The sequence below is a fragment of the Myotis daubentonii genome, chromosome 5 (assembly GCF_963259705.1).
Source record: "Myotis daubentonii chromosome 5, mMyoDau2.1, whole genome shotgun sequence".
Taxonomy (NCBI): Eukaryota; Metazoa; Chordata; class Mammalia; order Chiroptera; family Vespertilionidae; genus Myotis; species Myotis daubentonii.
The window spans coordinates 111,223,267-111,249,422 of NC_081844.1; the positions used below are offsets into that span (position 1 = coordinate 111,223,267).

The 26,156-nt window shown below is 66.4% G+C and overlaps 2 protein-coding genes across 5 annotated transcripts in view; one reads left to right on the forward strand and one right to left on the reverse strand.

Annotated features, from left to right (window-relative positions):
- The window catches only part of ADAP1 (ArfGAP with dual PH domains 1), a 34,804-nt gene extending 23,657 nt beyond the window's left edge, over window positions 1-11,147 (forward strand). The window contains exons 5-11 of one of the 2 annotated variants that reach the window (XM_059699464.1): window positions 4,773-4,885; window positions 5,432-5,578; window positions 8,974-9,057; window positions 9,285-9,347; window positions 9,816-9,884; window positions 10,124-10,352; window positions 10,433-11,147. In XM_059699464.1, coding sequence (XP_059555447.1) covers window positions 4,773-4,885; window positions 5,432-5,578; window positions 8,974-9,057; window positions 9,285-9,347; window positions 9,816-9,884; window positions 10,124-10,352; window positions 10,433-10,461 — 734 coding nt within the window. In that variant the 3' untranslated portion in view covers window positions 10,462-11,147. Of the gene's footprint in view, window positions 1-4,772; window positions 4,886-5,431; window positions 5,579-8,973; window positions 9,058-9,284; window positions 9,348-9,812; window positions 9,885-10,123; window positions 10,353-10,432 lie in introns of both variants that reach the window. The other variant, XM_059699463.1, reaches the window with a different exon arrangement.
- A 1,603-nt stretch (window positions 11,148-12,750) lies between these two features.
- On the reverse strand, window positions 12,751-25,450 carry GET4 (guided entry of tail-anchored proteins factor 4). Of its 3 annotated transcripts, none has more exons than XM_059699461.1 (9): window positions 25,179-25,450; window positions 18,942-19,020; window positions 18,693-18,774; window positions 18,223-18,372; window positions 16,621-16,759; window positions 15,043-15,183; window positions 14,568-14,643; window positions 14,405-14,477; window positions 12,751-13,440 (listed from the first exon to the last, which is right to left on the reverse strand). In XM_059699461.1, exons 1-9 carry the CDS (start codon window positions 25,334-25,336, stop codon window positions 13,355-13,357), a joined length of 984 nt encoding a protein of 327 aa, XP_059555444.1. In that variant the 5' UTR covers window positions 25,337-25,450; the 3' UTR covers window positions 12,751-13,354. The 3 variants fall into 3 exon arrangements, with proteins under 3 accessions (XP_059555444.1, XP_059555443.1, XP_059555445.1); XM_059699460.1 differs by lacking the exon at window positions 25,179-25,450 and adding an exon at window positions 22,118-22,800; XM_059699462.1 differs by lacking the exon at window positions 25,179-25,450 and adding an exon at window positions 19,308-19,793.
- Between the last annotated feature and the right edge of the window lie 706 nt (window positions 25,451-26,156).

The window sequence follows — 26,156 nt, forward strand, 5'->3', positions numbered from 1 at the left end:
CCTGCTTGCTCTGGAACCCCAGGCCAACGCACCCCGAGTCCCTGTCTCCGGTGTCAGCGTCTCAGCAATTGATAACGATATGGGGCGACCTCATTTCCAGCGGGGGCGGGGGGGGGGGGCGGGGGCGGCTGACATAACATGGCCCTGAATTTCTGTGTCTATTTTCAATTTCGGAAGCTTTGGTTGTAAGTAACAGAAATCCAACTCAGGTGTAAGGACGAGAGGAAAGGGTGTGGCTGACAGCCGGGCTGCCTGCAGGCTCGCTGGGTCCAGGGCTCGGTCCGTGTTGTCAGGCTCAGGCCCCGCGCGTCCACCTCTGGTTCTGCCTCCCTGGGTTGGACCCGCCCTCCTGGCACCTGCAGCCCCGCAGGTCCCGACGGCACCGGTCGTGCGGGCTCTGTGTGCAGAGGGGCTGTGTGACGGTCACAGACATGGAGGAGGTCTGGTCTCTGGCTCGACGGGTCGGGTGGGCGTGTGACCTTCGCCAGGACGTGATGTGTGCCCTCGGACCCGGAGTCGTCCTCAGGGGAGGAAGGGGGCGGGGCTGGGTTCCAGAAGCAGCGTCGTGTGTGTGTGTGTGTGTGTGTGTGTGTGTGTGTGTGTGTGTGTGTGAGAGAGAGAGAGAGAGAGAGAGAGAGAGAGAGAGGGAGAGACAGAGGACCCCCAGCCGTGGCCATGTGCATGGGTCCCACCCAAACAGCCTCTAAACTCACCTGCTCATGACAGAGGCCTCTCCTCTCCTCCTGTCACCCCAATGCCTCCCGCAGCTCGAGTCTCTGGCCAGGATGACAGCAGCATCAGGGGTGTCCGGTCCCCCACAGCCTGGACCGCCTGGCCGGCCAGGGCCTCAGACCCGAATCCTGCCCAGCACTCAGCTGGATGAAGCGGGCAGCCCCCAGCGCCTCCAGCCCCGCCCCCAGCCTTCCTCCCCTTCTCCTCCTGCCTCACCACTGCCCCTGTGCAGGCCTGGAGGGCAGGCCGAGAGATGAGCCCCCTACAGGGGGGTGATGGCCCCAGACCCCAGCCCAGCCCTGGGTCTGGTCTGTGAGGGCTCCCCCCGCCCTGTGAGGAGCTGGGACTCCCGGGGGCACTTCCCGCCTTGCCTCTGGACTTGCCACCAGATTTGCACACTTTCTCACGGAGGCGCTCACGCGGAAGGCGGAGTCCCCGGGGGAGAAGGGGAAGCGCCCGGCTCACAGGCTGCCCCGTCCTCGTCTCAGGAGCCTCGCTCGCCCCCGGCATCGCAGGGGCAGTCCTACGGCCGGAGAGGCTCCTGGTGGCCGCAGCGGACAGTCTGACCGACGACGAGATGAATAACGACAAACGTCCGTGGTCCACACAGACGGATGGGTGAACCAGGGGGCGGGGGACGCATTCTCACATCAGAAACCAGCTAACGAGCGCGGAGAAATGCAGACGTGGAGGCTGCGTGGAGCCAGGAGCCCCTCGTGGACAAGACCTGCGTGACACTGGCCTCCGAGGGTGTGGTCCCGGTGCTGAGGGCAAAGGGAAAGGTACTGACTCCCAGCAGACCCCCTTCCTGGGTGACCAGCTCTACCTCACACGTCACCACGGCCTCACCAGCACGGAGTCAGCACCACGGAGTCCGCACCACGGAGTCCGCACCACGGAGTCTCCACCACGGAGTCCCCACCACGGAGTCCCCACCACGGAGTCAGCACCACGGAGTCCCCACCACGGAGTCAGCACCACGGAGTCTCCACCACGGAGTCCCCACCACGGAGTCAGCACCACGGAGTCCCCACCACGGAGTCCCCACCACGGAGTCCGCACCACGGAGTCAGCACCACGGAGTCCCCACCACGGAGTCAGCACCACGGAGTCCCCACCACGGAGTCCCCACCACGGAGTCCCCACCACGGAGTCCGCACCACGGAGTCCGCACCACGGAGTCAGCACCACGGAGTCCCCACCACGGAGTCAGCACCACGGAGTCCCCACCACGGAGTCCCCACCACGGAGTCCCCACCACGGAGTCCCCACCACGGAGTCACCATTCTACGCTGAAACATGCACAGAAACAGAAACAGCCTGAGGGACACTGGACAGCCACCAGCCAGCATCCTTCAAGCGCGTCCCGAGCGTGAAACACATGGGAACTGGGGGTGCAGGGCCTGCGCTGGTGGCAGGTGGGCGAGGGCACCTCTGTGCCCAGGACAGGAGTTCTGTTGGCTGGGCTTTGATGGCAGGCCACAGCGGTGGCGATGGCAGCCCGGGGGGGAGCATGCAGCCACCCTGCCTCCCTCGTCACTGCACGGGCTCTCACAGGCCAGGCAGGACCTACTGTCAGGGAGCGAGGGTGTGGCCAGGGGACTGGCTCCAGGTGGGCCCATTAGGGCAGGTGCCAGCCTGGCACTCCCCATCCCACCTCACCAAGGCCATGTGGGCGGTCCCTGCCCAGGTTCCCAGAGGCCCCTGCCAGCTTGGGTGACCCTGGGACCGGCTGCTTCTGGCCCCTCCCCACACCCGCCTGCCTCCAGCCAGAGCCTCAGGGGCGCAGACAATGCCCCGCTTTCACCCGCAGACAATGCCCCCGTCACCCACAGACACAGCGCTTCCCGCGGAGGCCGGGCCCCCCGCTGCTCCACCCCCCGCTGCTCCTGGGCCTGAGCCACTGGCTGTTAGAGCGGGAGGTCCGGCTCCCCCCCACCCCTGTCCTGAATGTCACAGGGACCTGGGGGCGCGGTGGAGCCAGGGGCTTCCTGACGGTGACAGAGCCTGCCTGTGCCTCGGTTTCCCTGTCCGTGTGGTGGGGCCGTGGGGCCCAGTCTGGGGTTATTGTTGGAAGCCGTAAGTGACATCAGTGCGGGCACACAGTGGGCCCACAGCATCCCCCTGGCGGCTGGTGGGGGGTCGAGCCGTTTGTGAGGTTCAGCTGGGAGACAGGCACACTGACTCTGCCCCCTGAGATCCAGGCATCTGCCCCCCGAGATCTGGGCATCTACTCCCGCCCTGGGATCTGGGCAGCTCCCCACTGGACCCGGCCCTGAGCCCCCCATCCTGGCAGCATGTTCCACATGGGTTTCGGGGTTGCTGTTCTCCTGTGGGTCTCAGGATTTGGGGCATCTGGGTGGGGAGGGGGTGATCTTGGGCTAATCTGGCCCCGACCCCAGCTCTGCCAGGTGCCAGACACCTGGGCAGGGCATCCACAGGCAGGTGCAGGCGGAGGGCGCTCCAGAGGCCGGCCGGCCCATCGTGAGCACAGGGTCTCCTCTGTGCGCCCTGTGCTGGGTGCTGCTGGGATCACTAGGGGGTGAGGGTGACCCTGGGGAGCCCCCTGGCCAGACCCAGCCTCCCCATTAGCCGCCGCCCCCCCAGGGAGCAATTCCCTGCTGGCTGCTCTGTGTCAGGAAATATCTTCGGGCCCTGGATTCCCTGTGCACAAAATGAGGACACAGCCCAGCGCCCCCATAACAGCTCTGGGCCAGAGCCCTGCCACCTGGCCCCCCTGCTGCAGCTCACGGCCAGGGACCCTCCTGGCAGCTCCTGGTTGAGTGAAGGCACGTGGGGCCTGGCCCACTGGGTGAGCCTGGTGAGCCCCTCTCGGGGGGGCGGCTGGTCTCTTTTGGGGGGGCAGGTCTCTCTTGGGGGCCCGGTCCCTCTCGGGGGGCAGGTCTCTCTCGGGGGACAGGTCTCTCTTGGGGGGCAGGTCCCTCTCGGGGGGCCCGGTCCCTCTCGGGGGGCAGGTCTCTCTCGGGGGGCCCGGTCCCTCTCAGGGGGCAGGTCCCTCTCGGGGGGCAGGTCTCTCTCGGGGGGCCCGGTCCCTCTCGGGGGGCAGGTCTCTCTCGGGGGCCCGGTCCCTCTCGGGGGCCAGGTCTCTTTTGGGGGGCCCGGTCCCTCTCGGGGGGCAGGTCTCTCTTGGGGGGCCCGATCCCTCTCGGGGGGCAGGTCTCTCTCGGGGGGCAGGTCTCTCTCGGGGGGCAGGTCTCTCTCGGGGGGCCCGGTCCCTCTCGGGGGGCAGGTCTCTCTTGGGGGGCACGGTCAAGCTGTGGGGGAAAGCCCCAGGCCCCTCGGGCTGGGCTGTGTCTCTGGGCACCACACTCTGCACCGCGGCTGCAGGCTGCTGGCCTGAGCCCACGGGGCCGGATGCTGCGACGCCCCACGCCCCACCCCGGGGCGCAGGCTGAGGCCGGGAGCTGTCGCTGTGGGGCCGAGTCAGCGCCCAGGCAGCTGCTGTCGGGCACCTGAGGGAGGCTCCTGGCGGCGCAGGGGCGGGAAGCACCCACCGGCTGGGGGAGCCTGGCTGTTGGTCTCTGGATGGGGGAGGCCTTAGCACGGCTGACGGGAGGTGGGGTCACGGTGGGCCTCCCCGGCTGCCCGGCTTTCCTGGGCTCTGCTGCCACCTGCTGGGCCTGGCGGGCAGGGCCGGTGGGCGAGGGCTCCAGGCCTCTGACCGCGGTGCCCCTTCTGCCAGGGATGGCTCGGCCAGGACTGTCGCTGAGCCGAGCCTCGTGTCCTCTGTCCGATGGGGAGAGAACAGGAGGCGCCTCCGCCGGGGAGTGAGGAGATGAGCGGGTCGGTGCTGGGGGGGCCTTGTCCGGGGCGATGCTCGGGGTCGGGGAGAGGGGGCGCCGTGTCGGGGGGCCCCGCTCCGGCCTGTGGGAGAGGCTGCACCCCGAGCATCGCCCCGAAGGCCGGCGGAGGTTCCCTGGGCGAGTGCTCACGTGGGCAGGCCCGGGGCCGTCTCGCCGGGGCCACATGGAGGCTCCGCCCCGGCCACCGTGCCCCTGACCCCGTCCCTCTCCCCCCAGGATACCGAGAGGGTTTCCTCTGGAAGCGCGGCCGGGACAACGGGCAGTTTCTCAGCCGGAAGTTTGTGCTGACGGAGCGTGAGGGGGCCCTGAAGTATTTCAACAGACATGATGTGAGCGGGTGGGGCAGCGGCGCCGGGTCCATGTCCTCAGCTGCCCGCACACGGCTCTGGGGGACTTCCTCTTCCTGAGGGGCATGCCCCCCCGGCCCCCCGGCCAACGCTGGGTCTGTCGCTGCGAGCCCGGCCTGGGGTGCTGGGAACAGGGATGCGGGCACTTCCCTGGTGGCATTTCCAGGCCTCAGAGGGACAGGACCACACATGCTGGGTTGACCTGGGTCCCCCAGGCAACATGTGGGGGGGGTGCAGGGACCCCAAGGCCCTGCAGCTGGCAGACCCACCGTAGACTGGCTCCAGCTCAGAACATCCCCTGAGATGCAGTGACCACGGGGCCGGCCGGCCGGGCACAGGGCGAGGGAGCCGCGTGCTGCAGGCAGAGGGCCCGCCCACTGGGCACGCCCGTGCCCTCTCTGCCAGGAGCCACGCTGGACTCCAGGCCAGGAGCCCAGGCCCAGGGGGCACCCGCGCGCCCACCCTGCCCGCGCCCTCGAGGGTGGAGACCCCTGCCTGCCTGGCGTTAAGCCTGGCCCTGCTTCACAGGCCAAGGAGCCCAAGGCCATCATGAAGATTGAGCACCTGAACGCCACCTTCCAGCCGGCCAAGATCGGACACCCGCACGGCCTGCAGGTCACCTACCTGAAGGACAACAGCACCCGCAACATCTTCATCTACCACGAGGACGGGAAGGTGGGCGCGGGCTGGGCGGGCCCTTCTGTGTGTGTGTGTGTGTGTCTGTGTGTGTCTGTGTGTCTCTGTGTGTGTCTGTGTGTAAGTGTATGTGTGTGTGCATGTGTGTGCATGTGTCTCTGTGTGTGTGTGTCTCTGTGTGAGAGTGTGTGTGTGTCTGTGTGTAAGTGTATGTGTGTGTGCATGTGTGTGCATGTGTCTCTGTGTGTGTGTGTCTCTGTGTGTGTCTGTGTGTGAGAGTGTATATGTGTGTGTGTGTGAGAGAGAGTGTGCGTGTGTCTGTGTGTGAGAGTGTGTCTGTGTGTGCGTGTGTGTGTGCGTGTGTGTGTCTGTGAGAGTATGTGTGTGCGTGTGTGTGAGTGTATGTGAGTGTGTGCATGTGTGTGAATGTGCGTGTGTGAGCGTGTGTGAGAGTGAGAGTGTGTGTTGTTGGGCTGTTCTGTGCTGAGACAACCTGAGCTATAAAGTAATGTCTTCCCGGGTCTTTTCGGAGCCTTTTCTGGTCACGTGGTCACTTTCTAATTCCCCTGAACATGCAGCCTCTGAGTGCCCTGGTCTTTAATGTCTGGCTCCCCAAAGGGAAAAGCAAAGAAAGAAGGGGCGAGCCCAGTGGGCGCGGCTCAGGGATTGAGCGCCCACCTGTGACCCAGGAGGTCAGCGTTCGATTCCCGGTCGGGGCACAGGCCCGGGTTTGGGCTCCGTCCCCAGTGGGGGGCCTGCAGGAGGCAGCCGGTCCGTGATTCTCTCCCATCATTGATGTTCTCTCTCTCCCTCTTCCTTCCTCTCTGAAATCAATAAAATAATATATTTTTTAAAATGAAGGGGCAAAAAGAGGGCACTGGCCCTTTAAGTCCTTGGACGTCCCTTTGGCTGGAGGGGAGGTGGACAGCGGTGGTGGCACCCCCGTGACCAGAGCCCCAGCGACAGAGCACAGGCCGCGTCTGAGGAGGGGCCTTGCCTTCCGGCTCCTGCCAGCCCAGCGCGTGCTGGTCGCTCCGGGCAGGTCAGCGGCCGCAGGGCCGGTCAGGGCTGGACTGACCAGCGTTTGGAGGTCACTGTCCCCCCTGCAGCCTCAGCTCCCAGGCCGGGCAGCGGGCCCCGCAGTGGGTGTGCGGGTGGGGGGGACGGGGTCCCCGGCTCCTGCTCCGCCTCCTCCCAGAGTCCTCGTCTCGGGGGTTCTCACTGACCTGTCTGGCGGCCGTGCCATGACCTCCTATGGAGGACGGTCCCCCCAGCACTGCCCGTCGCCGCCTCACACTCACACTCACACACACTCTGACACACACACTCACACTGACACACTCAAACACTGACACACACACACACACTAACCCTCACACTCACACACTCACACTGGCACACAAACACTGACACTCTCTCACATACTCACACTGACACACACACACTAACCCTCACACTCACACACACTGACACACTCACACTGACACACACTGACACACAGACACACACACATGCTGACTCACACATGCTGACTCACACGCACACTCACTGACACACACACTGATACACACACTAACCCTCACACTCACACACACAGTCACACAATCACACTCACACTCATGCTGACTCACACGCACACTGACACACACACTCACACTGATACACACACACACACTCATGCTGACTCACACGCACACTCACTGACACACACACTAACACACACATTCACACACTCACACTGCGAGGTTGCCCACACCTGTTCTCTGCGTTTCCCTGGCCGTGACCACGTGTGTGCGACCAGAGCCGGAGGGCACACTCGTTTCCTTTCCTTCCGCGAGTCTTGTCCCTGGAGCTGACGCCGTCTTCCCCACGCGGCTGCCTGGGCGCTCATACCCCGCCGCGCACACACACACACACACTAACCCTCACACACACACACACACACTCCCCCGCTCTCCACTGATTGAGGCCGTGGAGCGAGCCGGCCCGGCAGCGGGCGTCTGTCCTGCAGCCGACACCCCTGGGCGGACCGGACCGTCCCGCCTCCGCTGGGGACACCCTGTCAGCAGCTCCGGGAAAGAGCGAGGCCCCGAGGACCGGCCCCTGTGGAGCCCGAGCTCCTCCAATTCCGTGGCGGCAGCACCGACCCTTGGACCAGACGGGTCTGTCCGCTGCTGGGAGCCGCCCGTCCTCAGGCCAGAGGCCGGGCCAGGAGCCGGCGGCAGCTCCTCCTTCGCCCTCTCAGTTCTCTTCTCTCCCAATCTCCTGCGACTCAGGCGCCGCCCGCAGCCCTCCACGCCCCCTCGTCCCGCCCCTCTGCTTTCTGGGAGATGCCCCCGGCTGCCTTCCAGGCCTGCTTCTGTTCTTGTTCTCCGTTGGTGACTGTGTCAGAGCGGCTTCCCGCTAACACCGTGCTCCTGCCTGTCCGCCTGTCTGTCCGCCTGTCTGTCTGCCTGTCGTTCGCGGGAGGTTTCCTGACACGGAGCTGGTCAGCCCCAGAGGAAACGCCTCCTGCCGGGCCGGGACCAGCACGGGGCGTGGCAGGACGGGGCTCCGGGCTGGGGTGCACGGTCACTCACCTTCAGCGTCTGGACAGGTGTCCCCATGCACACCCCCTCCACACCCTCCTCCACCCTCTGCAGTCAGCCTCCATCACCCATGGGGTCAGGGGGGACAGCCAGCAGGTCTTTGGCTCAGATCCCCTCCCCCACCCCAGACCCGTCTCCCCCTTCCCAGCTCCTGGGGCTGTGACAGGCTGGGCTGCCTCTCGGCTCTCCTCCCCCTCCCCCTCCCCCTCCCCCTCCATCTCCTTCCCTCCTGGGGTCTGGCAGGAGACAGACATCAGTCGGAGCCAAGGGACTAAAATGCCGGCCAGGGAGTGAGAGCGGACAACGGGGAGAGTGACTGAGGGCAAGGACAGCGGTGAGGGAGGGGGAAGGGCACGTGCAAAGGGCCTGTGGCGGGCGACACGCATCCCTGAGAAGGTGACAGGGCGAGTGGAAGGAAGCGGTGGCCCTGCTGGAGCCTGTCCTGATGGGAGGTGCAGCGGGCAGGGTGGGGGTCATGGCTGATGTGAACTTCCGGGGACCCTCCAGCCCCCCATTCTCAACGCTTCCAGGAAGGGCCCGCGGGAGGCCGGCAGGGCTTTTTTTTTTTTTTAACATTTAAAAAATATTTATTGATTTCAGGGAGGAAGGGAGAGAAACATCCATGAGAGAGAATCATGGATCCGCTGCCTCCACACCCCACCCTGGGGATGGAACCCACAGTCCGGGCCTGTGCCCCGACCGGGAATCGAACCCCGACCTCCTGGCTCATGGGGTGATGTTCGTCCACTGGGCCGGCCGGCCGGGCGGAGGGCAGGGCTCTGGGGAGGCCCCTGGGCGGGCGGGGTCGCCGTAGGAGGCTGCAGCCCACACCCGCTCTGCCCCCAGGAGATGGCCGACTGGTTCAACGCGCTCCGGGCCGCCCGCTTCCACTACCTGCAGGTGGCCTTCCCGGGGGCCAGCGACGCTGACGTGAGTGGCGGCCGTTGCCCCTGGGCTGGTGGGCTGGGGGCTGACCGAGGCCCCCGTGGGCCCCCAGAGGCCCCCCCGATACCTGTGACCCCCTCCCCACTGGTGGCCCCCTGACCTCTGTGGCCCCCTGAAGTGACCACGGCAGCCCTCCTCTATGCTGAGGCTCTGCCCCAGCTGCAGGGTGGGGCTGGGGGGGACAGCCGGGACAGCAGGGCCTTTCCCCCCAGCTGGTGCCGAAGCTGACCAGGAACTACCTGAAGGAGGGCTACATGGAGAAAACCGGCCCCAAGGTGCGTCCCCTCGGCTCCCAGGCCCCCTCGCTCCGCGACCGGCCTCCGTCCTGGGGGTCGGGGGTGGAGGTGGAAGGGCAGCCACACTCCGGCCAGGCCTCGACCTGCCTGTGCATTGCTAGCGGGTCACTGGGGTGTGGGTGGTCCAGGCCCCCAAAATGTTGTGTAAGAGCAGGGGCCCCAATGACCCAGGACCAGGGGGAGGGGACCTCAGGTCAGGCCCCACCTGGGCCCACAGGGAGGGCGAGGCGCTGGCGGGCGGGAGGCGCAGGCTGGGGGCAGTGGAGGGAGGGGCACAGCGGGAGGAGCGGCAGGTGCCAGGCCCTGGGCGGGCGCCCACAGGAGCACGAGGGGGCCGAGCTGCCGGGTGATGGGCCCACGGCCCCGCCCCCGCCCGCGGCGGAGCTGTGGTCACTGGGGAAGGGCCGCATCAGCCAACCGCCGGCCGCCGGCTCTGACCCACAGCAGACGGAAGGCTTCCGGAGGCGCTGGTTCACCATGGACGACCGGAGGCTCATGTACTTCAAGGACCCCCTGGTAGGGCAGGGCGCGGCCGGGCGGGCGACGTGCCCCCGGCACCCACGCCGAGCCCGGCACCCACGCGGGGCAGCTCTGCTGCGGGGGGGGGGGGAGAGGCTGGGGGTCCCGGCCGTGGCCCCGCCAGCCCTGCGTGAAGCTGGGTTTGGACAGGGAGGTGCCCCGAAAACTGCCCTCGTGGCCCCACGCCCGCGGGTGGCGGCCTGAGGGGCCGCCGGTCAGCCTGTCCCCGCCCTCAGGACGCCTTCGCCCGGGGGGAAGTCTTCATCGGCAGCCGGGAGAGCGGCTACACGGTGCTGGACGGGCTCCCGCCGTCCGCCCAGGGCCACCACTGGCCCCACGGCATCACCATCGTCACGCCGGAGCGCAGGTTCCTGCTGGCCTGCGAGTCCGAGCCGGAGCGGCGGGCGTGGGTGGAGGCCTTCCGGAAGGTGGTGGACAGGCCCATGCTGCCCCAGGAGTACGCAGGTGAGGGCCGGCAGGGCTGGCGGGGGGCAGCCGGCCACCGGCATGGCCGTGCCCCAGCCCAGCGCCTGCCCCTTTTCCAGTGGAAGCTCACTTCAAACACAAGCCCTGAGGGCTGGTCCCGGCCGAGGACTGGACTCACCTGGAGGACTGGACTCACCTGGCCTGGCCGTGGGCCGCGGACCGAGGGAGCCGCCACCAGCCCGGGGCGGCCCAGGCTCCGTCGCGGGGGCCGTCTGGGCTCCGCAGGGCCCTGAGCCGTCACCGCCAGGACCTGCTTCTCCAAAACCTCATCGTGGGCCCACCTGTCTGACCTCCGACCCCATCATGCTGCTGTCCCTCCCTCCCTCCCCGGCCCACTGACCACCCTTCCTCCCCTGCCACCCACCCGCCTGAGGACCCACCCCGACCACGGAGGCTGGACTGTGGGGCAGCGGGTGGCCTGCAGGCCCCCTGCACTGCCCACCTCCTCACCCCACCCCTCCCTTCCCCTCCCCTCCCCTCCCCCCACCCTCTCAACAAGTATTTATTGAGCCTCTGGTGTGTGTTAGTGGTGGGGTCCGGGGACTGGAGGGGGGACACAGACCTGGCCCTCAAGCCATGGGTCCTGGGGTCAGAGGCCCCATCTAGTGCCCAGCCCAGGCTGCCTGCACCGAGCCCCCTGGGGCACCTCCCAGGCCCAGTTCAGGACTCAGCGCTGCCCAGTGACCCCCAGTCCCAGGCCTGACCTTGCTGTCTGACCCCTTGGAGGAAGGAGGCCTGAGCTCAGCTCACCCCCATACCCAGAGAGCTGCTGGCGTCCGCTTACAGCCCGAGACGGCCCAGGTGCCCTGCTCCAGGCCTTGGAGGGTGTCTGTGAGAACAGGTTTGGGACGAGGGGGTGGCATGGGGGCCCGTTTCCCCAGGAGGCCCCAGTGCCTGGTTGAGGTGGAGGGTCACCTGCCAGGTATTGGCTGCCTCCACCCCCAGCCCCTCGTCCTGCCCAAACCATGACCCCCAGGGGAGCCTGGGGCCAGGGAGAGCTCCTCAAAGCGGGGTGTCCGCTTCCCTCCAGCCCTGCCCCAGTCACAGCCTGGAATAAAGTCAGCCTGGAATAAAGTGGGCTGTGCTGTGGCTTGATCCGCGTGTTGGAGGCTGGTGCGGGGGCTCTGGGCCTCAGGAGGACCTGCCCACAAGCAGGGAAGGGGGGCATGCCCAGGACCGGTGCCCGAGTCACCCAGGTGTAGGTGGGGGCACCAGGGGCTGCCCTCCCTCCTTCCCTGAGCCCACGCCTGCTGGTCGGCTCAGACCAGCTGTAAACCGAGATTGGGGTGCCGCCGAGGGGCCCCCTCATTGGCCTGTCGCTGTTCAGCTCAGCCAGGGCAGGGTCCTCGGGATGGCCGGGGAGGGGGCGCGAACACTTCCTGCCCCTGAGGTGCCCACCCCGAGGGGCAGTCGTGGGCCCTTTCTTAGAACCAGGCCTCACTCGCAGTTGGGACTGCAGCCCGCGGCAGGGTCATCCGGTCCGAGGGAGACCCTGAGGCCCCACCAGGCGGGGCCGGCTGCAACCCACCCCTCCAACCGACCTAGACCCTCCCTGAACCCAGAGGTGCAAGTGTCTGTGAGCTTCTGCGTGTGTGTGTGCGTGCCCCAGGAGACCAACAACCTAACATGCAACAAGGAATCGGAGGACAGCGTTGGGCCTGGGGGACGGTGGGAGACCTGCCCACACAGGGCTGGGGGGCGGGGCCCTTGGTTGAGGGCTGTGGGCAGAGGGGTCACGTGCAGGCCCCGCAGTGACTGAGAGCCGCCCGCTGGGCCCTGGAGGACACGCAGGGCACATGCAGCCCAGAACATGTTCCCTGAAAGTGCGCCCTTCCCAGCCGCCTTCCCTGGCCCTGGGGACGCTGCAGGCCCCGGGCCACGTGTCAGGACAGACAGCTGTGAGCCTGGGGCTCAGAGGGGGCCCTGGGGCCCAGGAGGGAGAGGAGAGCAGACCCCATGGGTGGCCTGTTGAGCGCGGCTGCCCAGCTGGCTTTTGTCAGCATCAGCCCTGCGCACAGTCGCACAGACGTGCATTCTGCTCCAAGTGTCCCCAAACCACCCCGTTGGGTGCAATTCATGGTTTCAAACCTGGCGGGACCAGGGGGAGTCGTCGTGGGTTCTGACCACCCCGCCTTCCCCATGGCCCCCCAACACTCCCTAGAGAACCCTTGGGCAGCTGGTAGGGGGCTCCAACCTCAGGGCCCCAGTCAGCGCCAACCACCCCCCATCCACTCACAGAAGCTGTGACCTTAACCTGTTGGCAGGTTTGGTTTCTCCAAACTTAAAGGAGACTCCCACACGGGCCACAGCGGCCCCGCCCGCCTGGGGCTCACAGCACCCCGCCCCAGCTCCCCCAGAAAGGACGAGAACAGCAAAGCCCAGTAGAAAGAATTTATTTAAATTCAACGATGAACACAAACCTCCCTTTTATTCCATTTTTACAGCAAACAGAGTGGTCTAGTCCGCTCCTTCATGCATGATCACTGAGTAATAATCTACAACTCTGACTTTAATTGTGGAAAAATAAAAGTGTGTCCCGCTGTCACCCCGGGAACATCTGTAGAGCCGAGAGGGCCGCGGCACTTGGGTAAGACCTAGGCCGCCGGGGAAGGAATCGTCACCAGGAAATAAATAGTGCGTCTCGAGGCGGCGGCCGGCAGTTCCGCCGTCTGCGAGGCCACGTGCAGGCACGGCTCCGGGATTTGGCACAGGCGTCCACGTGGGGCGGCCGATGGCAGCCCCCCGACCCGGTGCCTGTGTCGACCCTCGGCCCCCAAAGCAAACCCGAAACAAAGACCGAGAGGCGGTGGCACGCAAGCCTGTGCTTTATTGTGGGTCAATCGGAGGCCGCGCCACGCAGCCCCGTGCCCTCCGCCGGGGCACACGGGCGGCCGACGGAACCCCCGCGGCCTGGGAGCCGGCCAGGCCCTGGGGACCCGCCGCCAGGCGGGGCGGGGCGCCTCTTGGTGCAGGTCGGGGCGTCAGTCGAGCTCGATGGGGCTGCTGTCGTCCTGGCTGTCCTCGCCCTCCTGCTCCGAGGAGCCCATGAGGCTGCTCAGAAGGTTGCCTGGAAGCAAGCGCCCCATCAGAGGCCCTGACCCCCCCCCCCCCGCCTTCCCACCTTCCGCGCCCCGACACGCCCGATGCAGGAAGGTCACACGGCCGAACGGACGGAGACACGACGGCCAAGGGCCCGGGAAAGGTGCTGACCGTCCGAACCACCGGGGACATGCGGGGCGGCAGCACAGAGGCCCGCACACCCCGCTCCCGCCCTGCTCGCTGCGGGGAACGCGTCCAGCCGGTGGGCGCCGCCGGCGAGGCCCCCTGCACCCGCACGGGAGGCCTCAGACACGTGCGCACCCACGTCACGGGGCCAAGGGCGGAGCCGGCCCGTGTCCCGCGAGGGAGACACGCGCATGGGACACACACGACGATTAGCCTGAAAGGAAGCCCGCCGCCTGCACCTCCCGGGCCCTGGGCCCTGCGAGCGAGCGGACAGGACACGCCTGCGGGCCGAGCGGTGCCGGGGCGGGCGGAGGGGGCGGTGCCGGGGCGGGCGCAGCGCGCATGTCCTCCCGCTCCGAACCAGCGGCAGAGGCGGTGAGAATGGCGGCTGCGCTCCGTGTCCTTCCCCAAATACACAGCCAGAGACCCGGCTCCTCCCCGGGCCTCCTCCCCGGGCCTCCTCCCCGGGCCTCCTCCCCGGGCCTCCTCCCCGGGCCTCCTCCCCGGGCCTCCTCCCCGGGCCTCCTCCCCGGGCCTCCTCCCCGGGCCTCCTCCCCGGGCCTCCTCCCCGGGCCTCCTCCCCGGGCCTCCGCGGTGGGTCAGGGGGCAGCGGGCCAGCCGGGGGGGGGGGGGGGGGGGGGGGGGGGGCGGGGCAGGGGCGGGACCGGAAGGCAGACAGGGGGGCAGCCCCCCACAGGCCCCGCCCCCATATGGCACCGCCCCCTTACCGAGCAAGACCCCCGATGGCCCCGCCCCCACAGGCCCCGCCCCCTCTGGGGCCCCGCCCCCCGCCCCCGCCCCCTTACCGAGCAAGCCCCCGTAGGAAGACGTCTGCTTGGGCGGCACCCCGAAGAAGAGCTGTCCTATCCTGTCGAGGTACTGACGGAGCAAGGACGCGTGAGGGACCCCGTGGCCCCCGCGCCCTCCAGGGGAGGCCCCTCCCGCCGAGCCCGCCGCCCGGGGCCTCACCTCGTTGTACATGGGGTCCCGCCGGAGCGACGGCTGGTACTGCTCACACAGCACCGTGAACACGGTCAGTTTGCCTCTGAAACCGGACGGCAGGGCCACGGCTGTGTCCAGACACCAGGGGGGCAGAAAGGCACCCCTCCCTCCCCGACGCAGACGCCTACACACTCACAGCCCCACACCCACTCCCCGACTCACTCACACACCCACACCCTCCCACTCACACCCATACCCCTGCACACGCTCCCACATCTATGCACTCACACACTCCCCTGCACACGCTCCCACATCTATGCACTCACACACTCACACACACCCCTGCACACGCTCCCACATCTGTGCACTCACACCCTCACCCCTGCACACGCTCCCACATCTGTGCACTCACACCCTCACCCCTGCACACGCTCACACATCTATGCACACTCACACCCTCACACACACACGCTCCCACATCTGTGCACACTCCCTCACTCACCCGTCCAGGGCCAGCAGCAGGAACCAGATGAAGTTGAGCAGCGGCTGCACGAAGGGAGGGCCGTCCTCGATGGACGGGTGCTTCTGGGTGTACGTCGTGAACACCACGGACGCGCTGCTTTTGTTTTTTAAACAGAGGAACCTGGAACGAACGAGCACATCCCGTCACGGAGCAGGCCTGTCGCCCACGGGTGGGCCGTGGGCCTCTCCCAGGCCGTGGCCCCCACGGGCGACAGGACTCACACCCCCGAGCCCTGAGCCCTGTGCTCGGCCGCCGTGAGCGAGCCTGGGCTTTCGGGCTCCACAGCTGAAGGGAGTGAGGCGCGTGGGAGGCGACAGGGTGGGGTGAGTTTGTCCGCACACCGGTCGGCCCCTGGGGCGGGCGGCCCGAGGTGCATGGGGCGGGGTCCCGTTTTTTAAGGCACAAAGGGGGCTCCATGAGAAGGGGCTCAAGACCCTCTATGCCAGTGGTTCTCAACCTTCCTGATGCCGCGACCCTTCAGTACGGTTCCTCATGTTGTGGTGACCCCCAATTTCATTGTTACAAATTGAACATAATTAAAGCATAGTGATTCATCACAAAAACAGTATGTAATTATATTGTGTTTTCCGATGGTCTTAGGCGACCCCGTGAAAGGGTCGTTCGACCCCCAAAGGGGTGGCGACCCACAGGTTGAGAACCGCTGCTCTACGCAGAGCCACGCCCAGTCCAGAGGTGCCTGTGCAGAAGCCACGAGCCAGGCAGTGAGCGGGATGGAGAAACCTCCCCCCTGCCGGTCGGGAATGGGGGCCTGACGTGCGGCAGGACCTTCAATCACACAGCACCCCCGCCCCAGCGCCTGGCCACACGCAGGCGTTTATGGGAGAATGACGTGTCCCCCACGGGAAACGTTCCCGCCAGGAAGGGAAAAGGCAGGGCGCCTGGAGCGGGACGCCGGCACCTCTCTTCCCCGCGGTGAGTTCCCACACTTTCAAGACAAACCGAGGGAAAGAAAACAGGGAGAGGGCCTCGCGGACCGAGACCCCGGGCCCCGGGAGCGAAAGCTGCAGGGTCCTCAGAGGAAAATGCTTCGATGCCGAAACATCTGGAGGCCAGCACAGCCTCTGAAAAAGCCTCTGAAAGCAGGTTCACATCACAAGACGCGACTTACAATCTGCTAATCACAGGTCCTGAAAAAAACAGCTGCCTGACACCAAACAGATCAAAAGCTTGAGACAATGGGGGAGGGACAAGACAAAAAACAAAACAAAAAAACCAATGGTAACATAAGAATCTTCTATATTATAAAAACCCAGTGGCCCTAACGCCATAACCACCAAAGACCCGCACAGGTGGGCGGGACTGAGCGGGCGAGGTGCTGGTGGGTGGATGGGGTCGCGCGATTTTGTGCGCAGGACTTCTAGTGTTCATATAAAATACAAGACCTACTTCTCTCACTGCTCAACTGAAATGTTACAGAAGCCCCAGACTCTGACGGCTCCTGAGAGCTGGGAGGGGCGCGGTCTGTGCAGGGCCCCGTGGGGATGTCACGTGATTCCAGAGCCCGTGGAGCAGGGCTGACGGCGTGCGGACACCTACTGCAGGACGGCCTGGGCCACGAACATGTCCACCTCGCTGCGGAAGCCGCGGGACGTGGAGTACTCCACCAGCATGTTGGCGCAGCCCTCCCCGTCGGCCGAGTGCAGGAAGTGGTACCGAGACTCGCAGTAGTTCTGCTCTGCAAAGGGAGAGGCTGTCACTGGAGGCGCACAGGCCGGAGGGGGTTCAGAGCATCCACTGGGGCAGAATCAGGAAGTCCCTGAGCCCCAGGCCTGGGACGGACCCTGTGCGGCGATGGCCACATGGTCTGCCAGCCCAGGCTCTGCAGGCGGCCCTCAGCCCAGCCTCCGGCAGCTGTGGGGACTGAGGGAGGGGCACTGCTGGATTCTGTGCCTGTCTCCCCGTGGTCTGAGCAGGACATAGGAGGCCTGTGTCCTGGTTGCAGGCCATGACGACTACACACACGTGCCCGTAGCTCTCAGCCCAGGGCTGAGTCTGCACCGTGCACGCTACTTCGCAGCCACAGAGGCAGGGGCGGCTGGCGGCCTGGCATCGCCTCGGGGGCCCACAGACATAGGCAGAGGGACGGTGCCAAATAAATGCTGCTGGCAACACAGGTCTGACTGGGTGACTCCACCTGGCCCTGCAGACGGCCTACTCCCCTGAGGACAAGGCGGGAGCTGGGCCCGCCCGGGAGGGGCTGGCAGGACGGGCGAGGGCTTGGGGCAGGGGCTTGCGGGTGGAGACAGACAGGCTGTGAGCGAGGACCGAGCACCCAGACAGGACCCGTAGGACGGGGACGTCAGGCCACGAGCGCTGGGCAAAGGCTGCGTCTGGAGAAGGAGGCGCCCACAGGGCGCGTGAGGCCACGAGGAGGGAGCCTGCTGGCCGTCCTAGCCCACAGGGTCCGTGGCTGCTTCTCTGCCCATCCTTTCCGGTTGCAGTTGTCGTCCCACACACGCCAGCAGGGCTGGTTCCGGGGCCTCCCAGGCTCACCCGCCCCCGTCAGCACAGCCGCCTCCGGCCTGCACCTGAGGTCCTGGCTTCACACATACAGGCTGGGCCCTCTGCACCCACTCTGGGCATCCCTGAGGACAGGAGTGCATGCGTCCCCAGGCACAGGCAGGGCATGAGGGGTGGGGGCCCCCAAAACTCGCTGAGTGAGGCAGGTGCACCAACTGCACACGGCTCACAAGCCGGGGCGCAGCCCTCTGACCCCCGTGAGGAGCCACACTCAGGCGGGTGCTTCCCGCCTGCCTCTCCCGGCGCCCGAGCAGACCGGAGCCAGGACGCGCACTGGACACTGAGCAGAAGGCGGGCGATGCGAGGAGAACAGCCCGTGCGGGTGGGAGCGTGTCCCCGACAGGAGGCCCGTGGGGGGAGGGTCGACAGGGACCTGGCGGGAGGAAGGGCCAGGCCCAGTGGCCACCTCCCAGGCCACCCCAGCCTCACGCCTCAGGGCTGCCCCTCAGCTAGATGGTGACCAAGGGGTGGTGGCCTGTGCGGTTCGGCCTTAGCTCAGCGACAGGGAACCCCGGTCCTCGTTGGTCAAGACGGGAGCTCACGACGACAGACAAGCGGAAGCCGCGGGCGCGCAGGGGCCCCTGCCCTGCCCGCCCAGCCCACGTGCACCAGACCTACCTCTCCACAGGGTGAGGGCCAGCAGCTGGTGCAGCCGGGGGTGGCCCAGCCGCCCGGAGCCCCCGCTGGACCACTTCAGGGCCCTGGACACAAAGGCCACGCGCTCCGGGGAGTTCGGGTCCATCAGACTAAACAGTTTAGCCAGGTTTTCTGAAAACGGGAGGGAGACCGCTGTTCAGGGGAGGGCACCCTGACTCAGCTCCTACAGTGCCCAGGGTTATCAGAAACCACACGACCCCTTCCCAGGCAGCTGGCAGCCCCTGGCGCGTCCTGCTGGACCCCCCAGAGCACACGGCCGTGCCCAGAGGAGCCCGCCGGCGGGGGCACAGCCGGGGGCAGAGGCTGCAGCAGGAACCCCTGGGGCGGCGCAGTGGCCTCCGTGGGTGGGTGCCTGTGCAGGGGTTGCGACGGGAGACACCAGCCCTGAAACACATGGGAAAGGAGCCTCGAGCGCCATGAGAAAGCCTCACCCAACAGCTCATCGGCCACCTCCACTTCCGCCTTCTCCAGCGACTCCAAGACCAGCATGGACAGGTCCGCAGCACTGTTTTGCTGCAAAACATGGAAACAGACAAGAATCACGTGGTTAGAGAGCGAGCTCTGTGTTGGGAAGACACAGCCCCGCAGCCCAGATGACAGGCGGCAGCCTGGGCGCGAGGCCCCCGGCCCACAGACCCTGCCCGCCCCGCCCGTGGAGGAGGCCCGCGGCCCCTGCTCACCTGGCCGTGGCTGAAGAAGAGCAGTGCCCCGGAGCACATGAGCTCGCGGGCCTCGGCGTGCTTGCTCTGCGACATGTACCTGCAGCGGAGCAGAGCCAGTCAGGGCCCCAGCAGCCCACGGGGGGAGCTGATGAGGCGGGCAGGGCCCTCCCACAGAGCGGGCTCAGGCTGCGTGCGGTTTCCTGAGGTCTCCCCACCCGGGTCCTGGCGCTCTGCCCTGCCCGGCTGCACGGAGCCCCTGCGGTCAGCGACGGGGCCTCGGACAGCAGACCGGGCGCCCTGCGGCCTCGTGCCTGGGCCATCAGCGGGGACTCAGGCCCAGGGTTGTCAGAAGGGACCAGCAAAAGGTGGGTGACACCCCCTCACCTATTAGGGCAGAACCAAAGGCCAGGACGGCACACAGGACGAGGGACGATGCCCGCCATGGCTGCACCGGCGTTCTCAGCGGCCCTCCCTTCCCACGGGAGGCACCGCCACCCCTGGTCCTGTGTGGGCGCCCCACTCCGCACGCATGGTCACCAAGCACAGGACCTGGGCGGGGGAGGGGCAGTGCCGCCAGAGCCTGGCAGGGCCTGGAGCAGACGGCTGGACGGGGCAGGTCCGTCCGCACCAACAGTGTCCAGGGCAGAACAGCCTGAGGAGCGCAGGGGGCAGGTCAGCAGGGAGCTGTGTGGGCGGCGCCTGGAGCACCTGGCTGTCCGGGGGCCTCAGTGGCCACAGGGGGAGCACAGCCAGGAACCCGCCTGCGGGCACACACCCCTGGGTGCAGAGGCCAGGCCGCGGCTTCCCTTCCACCAGGGGGAGCGATGGCGGGCTGTCCCCGTCCCACAGAGGTCTGCCCTTCAACAGGGCCCACAAGCAGAGCCCAGAACACACCCGTCCCGCCAGCAGCAGGCCCGCGGCTCGGCCCGCTTCTGCCTCAGCACTGCTGACCGAGGTGAGCTCGTCACACATGCACACGCACACACACATGTACGCACATGTACACAGATGGCCCGTTTCTGCCTCAGCACTGCTGACAGAGGTGTGCTCGTCACACATGCACACGCACACACACATGTACGCACATGTACACAGATGGCCCGTTTCTGCCTCAGCACTGCTGACAGAGGTGTGCTCGTCACACATGCACACGCGCACACACACATGTATGCACATGTACACAGATGGCCCGCTTCTGCCTCAGCACTGCTGACAGAGGTGTGCTCGTCACACATGCACACGCACACGCACACACGTACGCACACACACACGGCCTGGTCCTCCAGACAGCACCCACAGCTCCACCTCATGGACCCCAGGGCCAGCACACCAGCCCGCCTTGGTTCCTCATGACACACGCTGGGCCCTCCCATCTCAGGGACCCACTCCAGCGAGAACAAGCCCCCGGAGGCAGGGAGGCGGTTCCTGGGCAGGGGAGCCAGCTTTCGGGGCGGACGGGAGCAGCCCCGCAGGCTTCAAACCCTCCCCCAGGCAGCGGCTCCCCTGACCACAGGGACCCCCACCCTGCCCCAGGTGCAGGCGCCCGGCATCGCCACACCTCGTGCACAGCGCCATCTACTGGCAAACAGAACTGCCTGTGCTCGCCCACCCGCTGAATGATAAAACCCAGCAGCGCCTCCCGGGAGCTGGGGCAGGGACGGCGGACCTTCTGAGCTGGCGTGTCAGCGTTTTGAAAAACCCCAACTTAGCTCTGGTGCCGTGTCACATGTAGAACTTTTCTGGTATTTGCAGCCAGAGTAAGACAAAGACTTATATTTTTTATATTTATTTTATATATTTAAATGCCATTTAACAAAGGAAAATCAACCAGAAAAATGAGTTCGCGTGTCATAGGTTCGCCATCACTGAGACAGGTGCTCACCACCTGCCACCAGCAAGAAGGACAACCACGAAACACCACGGACAACGCGACAGGCAGCACAGGAAACGATACCAAGTTCAAAGTCACACAGAGAATCCACAGCAGCCGCCACGAAGCAACAAGACACGGACACGCGGGCAGTTCAGTGACGCAGAACAGCTCAATGCGCAGTGAGCGCCTGACCCCAGAGACGGGCACTATGAAGAGGGACAGACGGACACTCTGGACGGAGGTCCCCAACGAGAAGGCCGCCCAGGGCGACGGGGCAGACAGACAAGACTCCACGGGAGAGGGGAGCTCTCCACTCCATCCGGAAGGGAAGGGCAACCGGGGACGGTGGGTATGGGGGTGGCTCCCAGGATAGTCAAGGCAGGAAGTAACAAGACACATTGTAAAAGCTGTCAAAAGTTAGTGACAAGACCGAGTTCTCAAAAGGCGGGGGAGACGGTCCCCAGAGGAAACCCTAGGTCCCAGGTTTCTGGCCGAGCAGCCGGGAGGGAGCGGAGGGTGCGCTCAGCACAGAGAGAAGCGCCAGCCGGACCACCTCCAGACGCGGAAGCCGAAGGTGACAGACAGACAGAACAGGGTGTTGAGCACTTAATCAGCATAAAAGTGAAAGGGAAAGGGCATTAAAACGACCACAGCTGGCGCTCCCTCCGAGCCGCCCGCGCCACGCCCCTTCGCATCGGCGTCCTCGCTCCCGTCTCCAGGCCCTTCCTTGGCCTCTGTAACTTGTCCCTAAGCCCATTTCTTTTAGGAATCACTTTTTCTACCGCTATGATTCACCCCATAAATGTCCGCTTACAGTTTAAAAAACGACAGCTGCTTCCATTTAGTCACAGAGAACAGCACAGAGAACGTGACAGGATACCTAGAAAGGGAGGAGGGGACGCACAAACCTGCCGGGCAGATGGAGATAAGGAGCTACCGACAGGACAAGACGGCTTTATCGGAGACCGGCAGCCAGAGCCGCGGCAGAGAGAACAGGGAATAAGTTAGAACCACCACCACCCCACCCGGCGGCAGGGCCGGGGAAGGAACGTGGCAGAGCTGCCAGAGGAGGTCAGACACAGCCAGCACTGGTCCCCGGAGGTGAACGGAGGGCCCACCGTCTCCAGGCTCAGAGCAGCCGATGGACCCAGAACTAGACCCACCCCAGCTCCAGAGACAACAGGGGACGCTGGCACCCAGCACGCGGTGTCCGGAAGGAAGCAGGTGCCGCCATCAATGTCAGCTCAAGAAAGGCAACAAGAGGCAAAGGTGGACATCTCACCCTGAGAAAGGGCGACCCATCAAGACGAGCAACACGTGCTCTGCATGTGCCCGACGCAGGCGCCGGGGTACACGAGCAGCGAGTCGTGAGAGCAGCACGCAGCAGGAGGCTCTCCGCTCACACTCCCACACGTCCGACAGAGCACCCCCACAGGCAGGTCGAGGGATGCTCCAGCCAAAAGCACATGAAGGGCGGTCAACACCGCTGATGAGGAAATGCAAACCAACCCCCAGGTACCAGCTCCCACCCGCCAGAAAGGCTGCCGTCAAGACAAGAAAGAACAAGCCCTGGCCGGGCGTGGAGCACAGGGCGCCTGCCCACGCTGGGGGGACGTAAACTGGTGCAGCCACCGTGGAAAACAGCATGGCGTTTCCTCAAAAAAATTAAAAGCAGAGCGACCACGTGACCCGCAACCCCTCTTCTGGGTGTTTATCCAAAGGATATGGAAGCATCAGTGCAAAGACACAGGCACCCGTGTCCACTGCAGCGGGACCTGCAGCAGCCAAGACACGGCAGCTGCCCACATGCCCGTCGTGGGAGCTGGTGAAGCAGCTGGGGGCTGGCCTGGCCGGCGGCTCCTGGTTAGAGCGTCCTCCCCATACAGCAACGTTGGGGTTCAATCCCCCGTCAGGCCCATAAAGAGTCAATCAATAAGTGCATAAGTAAGTGGAACAAATCCACGTCTCTCTCTAAAATCAATATAAAGAAATTAACAAAAAGCTGTGATGCATACATACAACGGAGTATTACTCAGCAATACGAGTGGATTCTTACGCTTCGTGACAACATGGACGGATGCACCTGAAGCCATTATACTAAGTGACCTCATTCAGACAGACAGACCCCCTGTGATCTCTCTCAGTGTGGAATCTAAAAATGAAGGGAACGAAACGGAAACAAACTCGCAGGTCCAGAGAAGTAAGGGCCTGCTGCCCAGGGGAGGGGTGTGGGGGGAACTGGGCGGAGGAGACCAGACTCGGTGAGACCTCGCTCTGGCGCGCACCTGTTACCTCAACAAATTTAATGTTAAAAGTCACCATGGCCCTGGCCAGCCTGGTTCAGCGGATAGAGCGTCGGCCTGCGGACTGAAGGGTGCCGGGTTTAATTCTGGTCGGGGCACAGCCCGGGCTGCGGGCTTGATCCCCAGCGGGGGGCGTGCGGGAGGCAGCCGATCCATGATTCTCTCTCAGCATTGACGTTTCTCTCTCTCTCCCTCTCCCTTCCTCTCTAAAAAATCAAAACGTGTAAATGAGACACGTCAAGTCTCAGCTGACCCCGCGCCCTCGAGTTCCCGTCCCCCAGAACACAGCCGCCGGCCGCAGCTGCTCCGCAGGGAAAGCTCAGGTTACCCAGGGGGTAGCAGAGAATGTGTATTTTAAGGCTTTCTTTAAAAAAATCTCTTCATTTGGTTTAAGAGGCAAAACAGGTCACAGGCCACCATCAACCATCAACGCCAACCCGGAAAGGCGCAGGGCCCCAGGGAGGAGGCCCCAGGCCACGGCCCCTTCCTGCCCCGGGAGCGACCTAAGTGACTTAGCAGATGCCCTGCCCGGGGACAGCTGCTGGGACGGAGCCAAGCACCGAGGCTCCAGGAGCCCGCGGCCACGCCCACTCCTGTGGACACAGCCCCACGCGCTGCCCACCTGCCGGGCTGCCCAACCCCCTCTCTCTGCTCCTCCAGCGGCAGGGGTCATTCACCCGGTGGGTGCGGGGCCCAGCGCAGTCCACCTGCACAGGGGTTGCCACCCGCGTGGGCGAGGCAGGAACATGGTGAATCCACAGCAATCATGCTGGTGAGTCAGGGTCAGGTAGAACCCTGGGGAAGTGCAGGGGCCATGGCGCCGGGAGCAACTAGGCATCGCTTTGGGGGGTGCTTCAGGGTGTGCTCCAGGGGGGTGCTGGGGGGGTGTTTGAGGGGGGGTGCTGGGGGGTGTTTGAGGGGGGGTGCTGGGGGGGTGTTTGAGGGGGGGTTCTCCAGGGGGGTGCGCTTCAGGGGGGTGCTTGTGGGTGCGCTCCAGGGGGGTGCATGTGGACACTCACCCGCTGGCACTGATGTGAGGACGAAGTGTAACGTGCATGTGTGTATCTGTGGGAAGGCGGCCTGAGCCTGAGCTGCGTCCCGGGGGCAGGGGCGCAGACGGTCACTTCTCATGACCCCCGAGGGGCAGCCAGGCTCCGAGCACAAGGTCAGGCGCGGGGCAGAGGCGGAGGCCAGGCCCGGGGAGGCCGGGCGGGGAGGGCCTGCCTGCTGCCCCAGCCCCCAGGCCCGTCGGGATGGACCCTGGACCCTGGACCCAGGGCCTCGCCGCCCTGAGGCCACGCTCGTCCCTCCCACAGCGGCCACTGCGCGGGTGCAAACACCGGACAGGTCCGCGCAGTCGGCAGGGCCCCCGCACAGCAGTCCGCTCCGCCCTCCGCACCTTCCCTCCAACACGCACCGGCCACCGACTGCCGAGCGGAAAGGGCCCCCGGCTCCCGCGACCCCGGCCCCCCCCCGCCCCCCCCCCCCCCCGGCGGAGGCGGCCCCGCCCGGCAGCGACCGGCGACGGGCAGGTGGAGAAAGGCCCCCGGGTCGCCACTGGTTCCCGCCGGAAACCGCCAGGGTCGCCGAACGCGTGTCGCTCCGGAGCGTCGCACGCACAGAAAGTCGCGGTGTCGGTCCGGCCCACGCACCGCGACCCCGGCAGCCGCGGGGCTGAGCCCTGAGCCGCGGGGAGGCGGCACGTTTGCTTCGTCCACGCCACCCAGGGTCACCCCGCACGGAGCCCGCGCCCCACGCGCCGCCCGGGCTCCCGCGGCCCAGGGTCACCCCCGCACGTGGGCGGCGCAGCTGCCGCAGCCGCCGGGGGCAGGCACGGCGGACCGGCCCCGACACCGCGGAGGGCGGCGTTCCGAGTGGGCGGAGAGCCGTGCGACCTCGCGTGGGGGCTTCGCACCAACGGCGCTCGGGGTGGGGACCGGCGGCGGGGCGGGGTGGGGGGTGGGGGCGGCCGGGGAGCCGGAGCCGGGCCCTCGCCCCGCCGCCCGTCCGACCGCGGCGACAGGCAGCGGCGCGGGCCAATGGGCGGCGGGGGCGGGGCGCCGGGCGGGACCGCGCTACCTGAAGAAGAGGGTCCGGTACATCTGGTGCGCCTCGTAGTACTCGCCCTTCTCCACGCTGGCGCGCAGCTTGCCCTCCACGCGTTGGACGCCGCCGCGGTTGCGGGCGCCGTTGCGGGCGCCCTCCTGCTCGGCCATCGCCGCCGCCGCCGCCGCCATCGGGCCGGCGCTCCGCGCAGGGCTGACGCTGTCGCAGGCGCGGTCGGCAGCGCCTCTCGGCTTCCGTCCCGGCGGCCGCCCGACGTCCTCTACGGTGGCCGCGAGGAGCCGCGCGGTCGGGGGCGGGCGCGCCGACGGGCGGCCACGTGACCGCGGGGGCCGCCGGGGCGAGGACGTGACGCGGCGGAGGCGGAGCCCGAGAGGCCACGTGACCGCGCGGCGCGCTGACGTCACAATGGCGGCCGCCGGCGGGGGCGGGGCGCTGCGGTCGGAGCGTGGTCCCCGGGGCAGCTGCGGGTTCCGCGGCCGTGACGTGGGTCAGGGCTGGAAAAGAGGGGGTTTTAGCCGCGTCCGCGGCGGCGGGCGGTGCAGACCAGGGTCAGCCCGGCCGGGACCAGGCACCGAGGGCAGCAGCCTCCCGCCTCGCGCCCCCGCCCGACGGCTCCTGACGGTCCCCGGCTGCGGCTGGTGCGTGTCGGGAACCCACGCCCGTCCACGCACCCGAGGCCGCACCTGCACAGCCGGCTGCCGACCTGAGAGCGAGACCCTCTGACCCGATGAGCCCGGAGGTGGGGCTCCTGCCGCCTCGGCCCATGCGGGGGTGCGGGCTCCGTCCCGCCGCGGAGCTGCAGGCAGCTGATCAAGACTCTCATCCTGGATGTTTCTCTCCCCGAAACCAACGGAAACTTTTTTAAAAATGTTTTTATTGACTTCAGAGAGGAAGGGAGAGAGAGAAACATCAATGACGAGAGAATCATGGATCGGCCGCCTCCCACTGGGGATCGAGCCCGCAATCGGGGCCTGCGCACCGACAGGAACT

Excerpts from the sequence above, each read along its gene's own strand:
- GET4 (XM_059699460.1), bottom strand. The coding sequence starts at position 22,443 with ATGCTGTTTTCCACGGTGGCTGCACCAGTTTACGTCCCCCCAGCGTGG. Across the intron at positions 19,021-22,117 it reads CTGCGTCGGGCACATGCAGA|GTACATGTCGCAGAGCAAGC; the intron begins GCACGTGTTGCT and ends GCTCCGCTGCAG. Across the intron at positions 18,775-18,941 it reads TCTTCTTCAGCCACGGCCAG|CAAAACAGTGCTGCGGACCT; the intron begins GTGAGCAGGGGC and ends CATGTTTTGCAG.